General features: G+C 42.4%; 1 protein-coding gene across 2 annotated transcripts in view; it reads left to right on the top strand.

The window, feature by feature from the left end:
- RABL3 (RAB, member of RAS oncogene family like 3) overlaps positions 1-13,927 on the top strand; it is a 696,369-nt gene that overhangs the window by 93,042 nt on the left and 589,400 nt on the right. For both annotated transcript variants that reach the window (XM_044071511.1, XM_044071512.1), the window contains exon 3: positions 613-742. In XM_044071511.1, coding sequence (XP_043927446.1) covers positions 613-742 — 130 coding nt within the window. The remainder of the gene's footprint in view (positions 1-612; positions 743-13,927) is intronic.

Below are 13,927 nucleotides of genomic sequence, written 5' to 3'. Positions count from 1 at the left end.
CACATCCAGGGTATTTGTAACGTACTTGCTAATAATCTTTTTTACCTGTAGATGTGCAAATGTTGTCAGTTGTCACCAGAGGTAGCATTTTTTTTCACAATGATCCCAGAAAAACTGTGGATGGTCAGAATAGGTTATTTTATGTACTTATTTTTTCATGATAATTTGTAGTCTTACAAAATTAGGAGAGCTTATGAGGCAACAGTCAGATCTTTCAAGTGATTTTTTTTACAAGTCTGTCAGAGAAGAGAGGCTTTGTTCAGTTCACCTTTTAGTCCCTTATTTAATATTCTGTTGATTGAAACATGAAGTCCCTAGTGCTTTTAGGGTATTTTTACATGCACTTAGTTCATTTGCAGACTTTTAAGATTTAACAAAGCGTTGATTATTGGTCAGATCATTAATAGCTGGGTTGATATCCAATGTTTGAGTTTGGTTTCTCAGCCGTATTAGTAAACTTTTGTCAAAACTGTTCTAGAAGCTGTCCATTCAGTTGCTCCTGGTTTCCATATTTATGCTTTGGTGTCATTTTTTGTTAGTAGGAGAGGTCTACATATTCTACTTTAATTGTGGTTCATTTCATCTATTAAATATCAATAATATATTTACTAGGTTCATGATTACAGAGAAGGAACACCGGAGGAAAAAACCTTCTACATTGAACTGTGGGATGTTGGAGGATCATTGGGCAGTGCCAGCAGTGTCAAAAGTGCAAGAGCAGTGTTTTATAATTACTTAAATGGTAAGAATAAATCTAAAACCATATTCTGTTGTTAATGCTAGTGTTTGCATTTAGTTTAGAGTTTATTTTTGTGTACACACTTGTCTTATCAGTGTGAAATGGTTATCCAACATGTGTCTGACAACTAACTGGTTGTCTGCTTTTCTCCCTGATCTTATTTTTCTGAAGTTATCACTCTGCATGTTTATTTTGTAGAATTTTAATGTACTACAAAATCATTTTTGTTTATCTGCTGGTTTTGCCCTTACAGGCTGTCCCCTACTTTCACCACTGTTGTGCAGCCATGGAGTTACTAGTTACAATAGTTAAGGCAGGCTGGTTGACAGCGGGGGGTGGGGGTAAAGTCTACCACATGGAGGTGCAGGGGGTGTCCTCCTGCAAAAAAAAAGGAAGTTAGATTTTTTTCATTTGTATGTTTGATGACGGTATTCTTGATCCTTTTGAATTGACTTGTTTGCATTTTGTTATGTTGGTTTGGACTTGGCTACTATTGATGGAATATTTCTGCTTCATTCTGTTATCATGGAATCAAGGGCAGTGTAGCAGAATGCCCCTTACCCCAGCAGAGATCAACTAACTTGGGTTGGCAGGCAGAAAAGACCCAATGTCATTTTTGATGGTTTCCATTTGGCAGACAACATAGAACATGCCACTGTGTGGACTATTCATTTATTCTTTTAAGTGAGGGGAGGAGGGACTGCCAGAGATTGGGTGCAAGAGTGGAGGAGTGATTGGTACACTGAAGTTTGGTTTGAGGGGAGTCTGTACTGAGGGAGTCGGTATCCTCCAAGAGGGCGTGACACAGACTAATAATTGATGCCAGAGTCCTGGCCTAAAACTAAATGCTAAGAAGTGCATCATAGTGTATTTCGGCAAGACAGCCACCCCTGCAAACAAACACATTGATAATAGACCCCTGAGAGTAGACTCTTTTTAGTCAGGGAATTGTGAGCACATATAGACAGAGATTTGGCATTTGGCAGGCTGTGTTTGTGAAATGTTTCTACTGTGGTGAGGGAATCACTTCATGTTGCAAAACTTATAAATAAAAGTATGTCATCGAAGTCCAGACAAGTCATTGCCCCATTGTACTCTGCCCTCATAAGAACTATAATTGAGTACATTGCCTCCTTTGGTAATTGCTTCACTATGCATATGCAGCAATTGGAGGGCTCACAAAAGGAATACAAGAGGTAGAAAGGTAGTCCTATGCAGACCACCTGAAATCATTGTCCCTCTATTCCATTTCCTACAGGCTGCTGAGAGGCAACCTCTGCTTAACCTACAAAAGCTTCCTTAGATCCAGCCCTTATGGATCTTTTACACATTTGGAAAACAACTAGCATCAGAAACGCCCAGTCTAGGACCTACACCTCGCTATCAACATAACGAGGACATGCTGGAGGGACTGGTTATGTGTTTCAGAAGCTTCCCAGCCATGTGAAGCTGAGTTGCTCCCTGCATTTTTTTAAGCAGCACCTAGACCAGTGGATGAGGACCTGCAAATATACTTGTAGTCAGCCACACATTTCTCTACTAGAGAGAGGAAGTTTGTAATTGTTTGTCTACCTAATGATATACACCAGCCACAAAACATTTGGGAACCATTAACTATCACATTTTATTTTAGGGAACTTGTCTAGGCTTAACATGGCCCCTGTGGTCGTTAGTCTAGTATTCTCCTATGATGGTATAAATAATTGCAGATGTTGTAGGGGTGGGTTTTGTTATAGAGTTTGTCAGCAAGGAGAAGGGCACCTGGTTGAAGTAGTTTGAAAAGAAGAGACCCCAGCTCTGTAGGTGACCTTTCTTGTAGTATCAGCTTTGTACTTACTTTATGATGACTTTTTTCAGCACTGTTTGCTGTGAACTTAGTCATGATGATCTCTCCAGTTCTGACCTAATAGATGTTGCCATTATCCATGCAAAGTCAGTGCCAGCTTCCCTCTCAAAACTTCAATGTAACACCTCAGTCTTTATGAATCCCTTACTCACTGAAGTATCTCTAATGAACATTACTGAAAGCACTAACCAAGACCAGTATACCTGGTTGCTTAATTAATAGTGCTAAACATGACCTTTGCAGACATTATCTTTAAAATATTTAACCTAAGTTTAGCTACTGCTTTTGCCTTGATGAGTGGTGTACTGTAGTGGTGATGACCCTTCATAAGGGTGGCCTTGCAACCAACCTAGGTAATAACAGACATTTCATCCTTATAAACCTCATCTGCAAAACCATGGAACATGTTATAACTGACCTCAAACTGTGACATGAAGAATATTGTTAGATTTGACCCCCCCAGGAGTTTGGCTGCATGAAGGGTAGGTCCTGTTCATCTAACCTGTTAAACATTTTTGAAAGGGATATGGAGACTGTAGACAGTGGCCATGCAATGCACATCCTAACCTGGCCTAGGCCTTCAATGCCATTCTCCATGCTGGCATCATGCAAAAGCTAAATATTAAAAAAAACAGCCAATGTGTGGTAATATGGATAGTAAACCGGCTGAAAGAATGCACCCACTGCAAGTTACAAATGCCTTATCAGAAAATATGAAAGTAATTTTGGTGTCCCTCAGGGCTCAGTGCTGGACCTCTCCATTTTGTATTTGTTTCTCACATTTCCAGGCAGAGATCCAAGACCTCGGGCAAAGAAAGTTTGCAGACTACTGCAAACTAGGAGTTGTTAAGTCATCCCATGATACCCAGTCCCTCCACCATATGCTTTCCATGGTAAACTTGTGGTGTTCTGTAGATGAGCTCAAAGTAAATACTAAAAATTTGAAGTATCTTCACTTTTGGTAAACAACCTCTTTTCTTCATACTGTATAGACAACACACCACTATAAAATGAAAATGAAATCAGATACCTAGGTACATTGGTTGACATTACCCTCTCATGTGACATCCTTAACCCAACTAATTGCCAAAGAAATGGCATCAAGATCTAAAGATGTAATCACTCTCTTATTCTGAGCATTGATCAGGATAATTGGGTGTATCTCACTAAACATATCAACAATAAGAAAAACTTCAGAGGTCCCTAATCAAAATGATCATAAACATAAAGTCTTTGAGTTACAAAGAGAGTATAGAAACTTTTTTAATTTGTTCAGTATCTTTAAACTTTTGAAGGGACATTACTGTTTCCTGTTACTACATCATTGCAGACCTGAACATCAGGAGGGTACTGGTAAAGTGTGAATGGTCATAAACCTCAGTGGTCTTGGAATATCTATGATTTTTTTTACGTCACTGAGTGTGATCTTTTGTAGCAATTTTGACTGTGAAATATGTGCGTCTCTTTGTGCTGTGCCTGTACAGCATGGATGCTTAAAAATACAAATGTCGTGCATCTTGAAAAACAACATGCTTGTTCAACCTTTTTATTGAGGAATGTAGTATCCTGAAGGAGTAGATTTTCATGTCTGTTCTTTATGGGTGACTATGTAGCAGGTAGTGTTTGCTAAAATGGCAAGTTGAGGAGGATGAAGCAGTCTGAATATGCTAGATTTAGGGTGAAGAGTCTTATTAAATGTATTACATGCAAGGTTCTGCTTTGGTCCTGAAGTTGTAGGGCATCATGTAACTGGTATGATTCTGTGGAATGAACCGTCAAGCAGGGAGTGTGTTTTGTTTAAATTTAGAATCTGTTGAATTTTGTTGAACAAGTTCTGTTGAAGTATGGAGACATCGGGGAGGTCCATTATCCAACAGGATCAGGTGACCATATAGGAAATTCTAATCAACATAACTTATGGCATGGCATGTAGAAACAGTGAAAATGTCATTCATTAAAACTAGGGAAAAACAGAGCATTAAAGAGTGAGACTTGTTGAACACCACTTTTTATGGTATGGAGAGGAGAGGACAGATGCCAGTATTAAGAACCTTCACTGTAGTAATTTGTCAGAGTAGGATATCCGTTCCCTAATCTGCTGTTCAGCATTAAGGGTTCATGGTTACATTATAATACTGTGTCAGGTAGTGAGTGTCTACATAAGAGGGGTTACTGCATGCTGCATTCATTTCATTTAGCTGCCTAGGGTGAAAACTCAACCTGCTTTGGTTTGTAAGTTTGATGGTCATTTCCAAGGCCCTTGACACTTTGAAGTGTGAAGAATAAAGAAAAAAAATGTTTTTCCATTTCATATAGCAATATATTAATTTTCTAGTTTATTTTATGGAGATGTGGATACTTTGCTGGAGTTTTGTGAGTTAAAGTGGCAGTTATTCCTCAGTGTAGAGGCTTTCCCAGGACTAAATGAAGCTCTGAATATTAAGTGTGCTTTGCTGTGGTTGAAGTAACCCCTTTACAACTACCTATTTTTTTCAAAGACTTTACAGGATCACTAAAGCAATTAACTGACTGACTGTAACAATTTATTACATTTTGACTCGCCTTAGCTAAAAAGTTGTATTTATCATTTACAGCTAATTTAAAGATTTTTTTTCACATTTTATTGGCTGCTTAGTTTGCACCAACAAGGGTATTTAATGTACTGTTTACCAGCTGCATACTCGATTCTAAAAATGTTTTTTCCGAAGAAGTTCTTGTTATGATTAAAGAACAAAAGCGCTCAACACCACCTCTTCTTGTTATTTTCCTTGCATGGTTTTAGAAGTTTTTCTGTATTTAAGTTTTTTGTTTTCTAAACTGGAGACATTTCTTTTGCTTTGTTTAGTTTAGTATATTATTGCTTGCAGATTGGGTATGTTTCTAAGGATGTTTCAGGAGGAAGTGAAAAGTACCAACAGTTAAATTTTGTAGGCATCAGATTCCTCCGGAAGACTGGCAGTTGTATTGTCTTTTTGTGTGAATCACAATATTGACAGTGGTGAAAATTGTGCCACTTTTAATAAGAAAGCATTAAGAAGAGCAGATACAATTACTGGCGTTTAAAGACCAGGTGCAACTTTTTGTTTTGTTCGAAAACTTTTTTTTTGTTTATTTTTTGTTTTTTTTTTTTTAGAAGAGTGCTGGCATGTATCTTCATACATGCAAATGCTCTTTTGTTGCAGAGCACAGTTTTTTTTTTTCTATAAGCGCTGTGAATAGTAAAATTTGAGAAGAACTCCTACCAGATGTAGAAATATCAATGTGTTTCTTTTAAGTTATAATTCATAGACGGCATATAATTGCATCACTGTTTAGTCTGTTGTTGATAAAACTTAATGTGTAAGTAATTGCAGGCCACATGTATCTTTCTTTTGGGCAGGTGATAATCAACATGTGTGGAAACCGTAATAAAGTAGTTGGGTAACTGCCAACCTGTTAACAGTTTTGCAAAAGAAACTACCCCACACAGTTTTTGTCATCTTCCCTTCAAAAATAGTATCTTGGCCAGCTCTGTAGTATAGAAAGGTAAAGCCCTGAGCATGACCCATGTTTAGTTAGCTTCTCAGGTGCTTCAAGAGCTGGGTGGGGAGAAAAAATGTGTGCAGCATGCCTATCCTGCAGGGTGGGAAGTGGTGGTTCTTTGTCAATCAGTTGTGCCACTTGCACATTAACAGCGCCTGTAAGGATATGGGATATACAGTGGATATAAAAAGTGTACACACCCCTTTTAAAATGCCAAGTTTTTGTGATATAAAAAATGAGGCCACAATAAATCATTTCAAAATGTTTCCCACCTTTAATGTGACCTATAACCTATACATTTCAGTTGAAAAATTAGGGGAAAAAAATATAAAAAATAAAAAGCATACAATAAGCTGGTTGCGTATGTGTGCGCACCCTTAAACGAATACTTTGTTGAAACACCTTTTGATTTAATTACAGCATTTAGTCTTCTTGGGTACACACCTACCACCAATTAAAGAGACTCTGATTAACCCCAAATAAAGTTCAACTGTCCTAGTAGGATTTTCCTGACATTTACTCAGTTGCCTGCTACAGCAAAAGCCATGGTTCGCAGAGAGCTTACAAAGCATCAAAGGCAAGTCATTGTTGAAAGGTATCAGTCGGGGAAGGGTACAAAAAAATTTACACAGCATTGGATATACCATTGAACACAGTGAAGATGGTCATCAAAAAGAGGAGAAAATATGGGACAACAATGACGTTGCAGAGAACTGGATGTCCCTCCAAAATTGATGAAAAGACCAGATGAAAACTGGTCAGGGAGGCTGCCAAGAGACCTAGAGCAACACTGAAGGAGCTTCAGGAATTTCTGGCAAGTACTGGTTGTGTACTGCATGTGAAAACAATCTCCCATATTCTCCATTTGTCTGTACTATGGGGTATGGTTCCAAGACAGGACCCTTTTCTTACACAAAAAAACATCCAGGCCCGGCTAAAATTTGCAAAATAATACTTCACGTCTCCCAAAAGCATGTGGGAAAATGTGTGATGGTCTGATGTGACCAAGGTTGAACTTTTTGGCCACAATTCTAAAAGGTACATTTGGCGCAAAAACAACACTTCGCATCACCAAAAGAACACCATCCCCACGGTGAACCATGGTGGTTGGCAGTATCATGCAGTTCCAAATACCAGTTACTTTTGGCAGAAAACCTTCAGGCGTCTGCTAGAAAGCTGAAGATGAAGAGAAATTTCACCTTTCAACACAATGACCCCAAGCATACATCCAAATAAACAAAAGAATGGCTTCACCAGAAGAAAATTAAAGTTTTGGAATGGCCCAGCCAGAGCCCAGACTTAAATCCAATAGAAAATCTGTGGGGTGACTTGAAAAGGGCAGTGCACAAGAAATGCCCTCGCAATCTGACAGATTTGGAGTGCTTTTGCAAGGAAGAGTGTGCAAATATTGCCAAGTCAAGATGTGCTATGCTGATAGACTCCTACCCAAGAAGACTGAATGCTGTAATTAAATGAAAAGGTGCTTCAGCAAAGTATTAGTTTAAGGGTGTGCACACTTATAAAACCAGCTTATTGCACGTTTTTTTTATTTTTTATATTTTTTCCCCATAACAGATTTGTTTTTCAATTTAGTTGTACAGGTTATAAGTCACTTTAAAGGTAGGGAAAAGTTTTGAAATAATTTATTGTGGTCTCATTTTTTTATATTACAAAAACCTGCCATTTTAACAGGGGTGTGTACACTTTTTATATCCACTGTAGGTATGGTGATTCCAAACATGAGGATTGTTTATTACATCTGTTGTGTGTGTGTGTGTGTGTGTGTGTGTGTGTGTGTGTATATATATATATATATATATATATATATATATATATATATATATATATATATATCTTTATACACACTTATGCACACACATACATACATACATACATAGATGTGTGTGTATGTATGCATGTATGTATATACATGCATATATATATATATATATATATATATATATATGTGTAGGATGTTATGTAGTCCAATCTCGCCTAGATTCTTACCCATGGGTTCGGAGCCAAATGTCGGCTCCAACTCTGCCATACATTTAGCTCAAAGTCTTTCTATTGGCTGGGTTAAGATGGTATCCCATGCTGCACTGCTCTCTATCCCCAGATCTCATTTGCTGCTCGTGTAGCTCGGACATGGTCTTGCTCTTGACTGGGGCTAAGTACCTTTTTCTTCTTTATAACAGAGAAGTTTTTTGCAAAAAAAAAAGCTATTTTCATAGCTAAGTGTGTGTGTTCTTGACTGTGTTGTAGAAAAGTTGTGTTTTTCTCTTATAGCGTGTTCTTGTGGTATCCCACTAGCCCGTTTCCAATGGGCTAGGCCCGTTTCAATTAGAAGACCTAGTCTGTCCCCTTGCTTTCCTTGTGTGCTAATTTCTTCCCTTGGGCTAAAATTGTTTAAATTAGAGGAATTAGTCCTCCCCCTTGTACTTGTGTCTAAGGACCGTTTTAGTTAGAGGTCTTTGTGGTGTACTGTTTGTTTGTCTTGTTCCCGCGCTTGTAGCAGTTTGACCGTTGGTCTAGTTTTGAGTTAGTTACTTGCTGTTTGTGGTAACTATGTCTAAAGATCCTAAGGAGCATAAGCCCTCAGGCTTTAAGAAGTACTCCAAGTGCAGTTATAAGATGTCCATCACTGATGGACACTCTGTTTGTGTGTACTGTCTGGGAGCGATTCACCTGCAGGAATCGTGTAGTTTTTGTCATACCTTTAGCCCGCGTATTCTTCAGGAAAAGAAGAACAAATTGATTTTGAAGGGACTTCTGAAACCCTCCTTCGAGGAGGGTTTGGAGAGTGCTTCCAGCTTTAAGGCTTCTCCATCAAAAGCAAAATCTTCCAAGGCAAAAAAAGCGATCCCCGGCTCCATCAGTATCCTCGGAGCCGCCAGAGAAAATAGCAAAATCTTCATAGACATCCTCGGCTCCATTGTCCTCAGGGCCACAGGAAGTGTCAGTGGTTATGGAACCTGCTACGGCTCCAATTTTCTTGGAACCGGTCGCCTAGCATTAGGCCGGTATCTCCTCCTCGCAGGTCTCCTTCAGAGAGGAGGAGGTCTCTATCTCCTTCCCTGTCCTCCAAATCCTCCAGGACCTTATCAGATGTGGATGTCGATGGAGTGGTGCAGAGACTTCTACAGTCACCAGTACAGGCAAAATTGTTTTCGGCTCCGACCTAGTCGGCTCCGGAACCGGTCCCTCAACCTACATCGATACTTCCTTCTCCAAGCGCATCTCAGCTTTCGGAGCCAGAGTGCTCGGCTCCGTGTGATGTCCCTAGGTCGGTTCCGACAACCCCTCCTGGCTTATCAGTTCCGACATCAGCTCCAACCCCGTCGGCGCCATCCACGGGGTTCAGGACTTCAGGATTCATTGGTCGGACCCGAGGGAGAGGCTTCGGGACACCTCTCGGCTCCTAGTCTTCCTCTCGGTGCTATGGCTGTCTCGGCTTGGGAGACTGGTCAATATTTAGATCTGGGAGGACCAGCTTTCAAGGCCATGTGGAGCGCGCTGGCCAGGTCGTCAGTGGCATCATACGGGTCAGTCACTCTTTCCCCTACAGCACCGGTGTAGGTCTGTAATCGCCATCCATCTCTGGACAGCAAAGCCCCAAGGCCTCAGGGTACCCCCACGAGTGATCCCCATATTTCTGAGGGCCCCTCAGAGTTTTTGCCTGAGGAGCCACCCAGAAAGAAAACGTGCAAGAGGAAGCACATAGATTCCCAGGATGAATCTCTCATGTCAGACACCGACCTTGAGGAATCGGAGGGGACCCCTAAGTCAACCTCTGAGGATGTTTCTTTCTCTGACATCCTAGCAATTTTGAAGAAAAGAGGTGACTGGCCATCCAAAGTCCCCTCCGAAGAGGAGTCAGTCATCCTGAAGGTCTTTGGTGATCAGCCCTCCACCTTCTGGGCGTCTCCACCCTTCGAGCTTCTTGATTTGGTTTGTTGAAGGGTGTGGGAAACCCCTGACTCTGTGGAACCAGTCCCCAGGAGACCCAATACATTTTTTTGTCAGCCCCTCCTGATAAGAAATTTCTATCCAAGGGAGTCCCTGTGGATGCCATGGTGGTGGCAGCAGTCACCCAAAAGGAATTAGCTGAAACTTCTTTCACCGTCCATCCCCCTAACAAGGAGTCTAGGACTATGGACTGGTACGGGAAGCGTACGTTTTCTTCAGCGGCCTTTACTTTGCGGTCACTGAATTACTTATCACACTTTACACGGCTCCAGAGAGATCTCCTAAAGGATCTTAGAGATACTCTAACTGGTAACGTTGGTAACGTTTCTGAGGCGGTGGCTCAGAAGGTCAACGCTCAGATGTCTACCCTCAATTCTATTGCAAACTCCTTCATGAGGCTGATCTACTAAGCAGCTGAGGGAATGAGTAGGGCAGCAAGTTCAGAGTCGCTCTTAGGCGGCAGGCCTGGATGCACCTTTATCATTTCGCGGAGGCCTTCAAGTCTTCATTCACCGACGCCCCATTTGATGGCTCCTCTTTGTTCAGAACCAAGGTGAAAGAAACTCTCACTAGGTGCGAGCAAGAGGGAAAAACTCTGTCTGCCGTAGGAGTCCATTTTTCCCTTCCCTCTAGGCCTTATCCCAAGACCCAGAGAGGTGGAAAGATGTGGTTCAAGAAATCACAGAGGTTTTTTTCCCGGTGCACAAGATGAGCCCCCCCTCCAGAGGCAGGGGGGGGGTATTCAGGAAGATGCCACCCTAGGGGCAGAGGAGACCCTCGCAACTCGGGAGACCGTGATTCCTTTTGTGGTTCTCCCTACCGCCGCTCCTGATGGGAAGCCCGACTGTGCATTTCCGGAGCCAGTCGGGGGTCGAATCTCATTGTACCCGGAGGCCTGGCAAGATATTACCCAGGACCAATGGGTTCTGCGAATAATTTCCGGAGGATATGTCATTCCCTTCTCATCAAATCCCCCTCCAATCAAGAAAATTCCGGATGTTCCACCCAGTCAAAGGGATTCCGCAGCTTCAGAAGTTTCAAAGCTGCTAGAAAAAGGAGCCATCCAACGTGTCCCCTTATACCAGATCGGATTAGGGACTTACTCCAGATTCATTTTGGTGCCGAAAAGGACAGGGGACCTGAGACCCATTTTGGATCTCTGCCGATTGAACACCCATGTGCAAAGTCCAAGTTCCGAATGGTCACGTTGCAGTCTATTCTCCCATTGTTAAGAAAAGAAGTGTGGATGTGCTCCATCAACCTCAAGGATGCTTACTACCACCTAAAGATGGACAGGGCATCTAGAAGTCACCTACGCTTCCGGCTGGGAGCCAGTCACTTTCAGTTTCAAGCCCTGCCCTTTGGTCTCACCACAGCCCCCAGGGTGTTTACCAAATGCATGGCAGTGGTGACTGCTCACTTGAGACATCAGGGATTCCAAGTGTTACCATACCTGGACGACTGGCTCCTTACTGCCACCACCAGGCATCTGCTACTTCAGACCAGAGATGCTACTATCAACCTATGTCAACAGTTGGGCATCACCTTGAACTGGGAAAAATCTGCCTTGTTACCCTTGCAGCATGTCACTTTTATAGGCACAGAATTAGACAATGTCCTCATGCGGGCATTTCTACCACAGGAAAGAATCAGAGTCCTACAACAACAGGTTTACGCCTTGCTCCCTCTGAGAAGAGTGAAGGCAAGATTGGTCCTCCAATTGTTGGGGACGATGGCTGCTACGATTATGTAAGTCCCCCTGGCAAGGTTACATATGAGGCTCCTTCAGTGGCTACTCTTCGCCCAGTGGTCTCTTCAATGTCTTCCTCTTTTTCACCCTATTCTACTCACAGACAGGTGCAAACAGGATCTCAGTTGGTGGCTTCACACCGACAACCTCAATGCGGGGAAGGCCCTTTGTTCCTTCACCTCCTGTTGTCACGGTGACCACGGATGCCTCCCAGATGGGGTGGGGGGGCATTATCTAGGCAGGGCAGTCCAAGGCACGTGGCAAGAGCACAAGATGCATCTGCATATCAATGTCCCGGAGATGAGAGCAGTGCTACTAGCAATGCAAGCACTTAAGAGCTTTCTTCCTCTCGGGACTATTGCAGTCCACTCAGACAATATGTCAGTGGTATGGTATCTGAACAAACAGGGAGGAACCAAGTCATATCCCCTTTGCAGAGAGGCCATGCGAGTGTGGCAGTGGGTAGTGTCTTCCCAACATTTTTTGGTCGCAACGCACATTCCAGGGAAGTCCAATGTGATTGCAGACAGGCTAAGCAGAGCTATTCTGATGACTCACGAGTGGTCCCTGAACTGTCAAGTTCCGGAGCAGATCTTCTGCAGGTGGGGTCAGCCTTGCTGTGACCTTTTTGCCAGCCCCCTCAATGCCAAATGCAGCAGCTACTTCACCCTTATCCCCCCTTAGGGGGAGTCACCCAGGGACGCTCTAGTCTACAATTGGCCCTTCAATCTACTATATGCCTTCCCTCTGGTTCCCTTGCTGTCAAAGGTTATTCAGAAAGCGCAATCCTTGGGAAGCAAAATTATTCTGATTGCTCCACACTGGCCTCTTCAAATTTGGTTCCCCTTTCTCCATACCTATCTCATGGACGCTCCTTGGATTCTGGACCCACAACCAGACTTACTGACTCACATGTCAGGGCAGCTCCATCCCTCTATTCGGACCCTCCGGTTGACAGCCTGGCTGCTCCACTTCCGTCATTAGTTAGGCTTCACCAATTTTCGCCAGAGGTGGTTCATATTCTATCTTCCTCTCATAAGCATTCGACCAGGAAGATTTATTACAGCAAATGGAAGAGGTTTTCCATCTGGGCACATGCCAAAAAGATTGACCCTTACACAGCTCCAATTTCGTCAATATTGGAGTTCCTCTCTATGCTTTTCAACCAGGGTACAGCTTCTCCAACCATTAAAGTCCAGTTGGCGGCGATTTCTACTTTTCATGTCGCAGACGAACCTAGTCTAATGGCACATAGACTCTGTAAGGCTTTCCTGAAGGGCACTGTGTTGCTTCGTCCTCCTGTCTCGGAATCTGTTATGCCTTGGGACTTAAACTTTGTTCTACAGGGTCTTACTTCACCCCACTATGAGCCTGCAGCCACTTGTGAATTAAAATTCTTAACTTGGAAGACTGTCTTTTTGGTAGCCATCATGTCAGCCAGATGTGTTTCAGAGCTTCAAGCTTTATCAGTCAAACCCCCTTATTTGATTTTTCATAAGGACCAGGTTTCTCTTGGACCGAATCCTTCCTTTCTTCCCAAAGTAGCGTCAGTTAGTAACCTTAACCAATCAATTGAATTGCCAGTGTTTTTTCCTCAGTTCTCAAACAAGGCAGAATTCAAATTTCATCAGTTGGATGTGCACAGACAATTACGATTTTATTTGCACAGAATGAAGGACCTCAGAAAATCTGATCAGTTGTTTGTTTCATTTTTGGAAAACAGAATTGGGTCTCCTGTTTCCAAAGTCACGTTGTCCAGTTGTCCAGGTGGATTTCCAGTTGTATTTCTTTCATATATACTTCAGGGGGAAGAGATTTACCGTTCCGAATGAAGGCTCACTCTACCCGGTCTATATCTACATCTACATCTACAGCTTTAAAGGCCAGATTGTCTATGGATGATATTTGTGCTGCGACTACTTGGGCATCTCCTCACACCTTTGTTACTCATTGCAAGTTAGATGTGGTATCTAGGGGCAGGTCTTCCGTTGGTTCTACAGTGATCAGGAGTATTTTCCACTGAGCCCCCCAGGATTTAGGTGCTCGGGACGCTGTCCCACAGGTAAGAATGTAGGTGAGATTGGGCTACATAACATCAAGA

The sequence above is a fragment of the Protopterus annectens genome, chromosome 5.part0 (genome assembly GCF_019279795.1).
Source record: "Protopterus annectens isolate FY-2018-M chromosome 5.part0, PAN1.0, whole genome shotgun sequence".
Classification (NCBI taxonomy): Eukaryota; Metazoa; Chordata; order Ceratodontiformes; family Protopteridae; genus Protopterus; species Protopterus annectens.
This window is presented reverse-complemented; position numbering and strand designations above follow the sequence as displayed.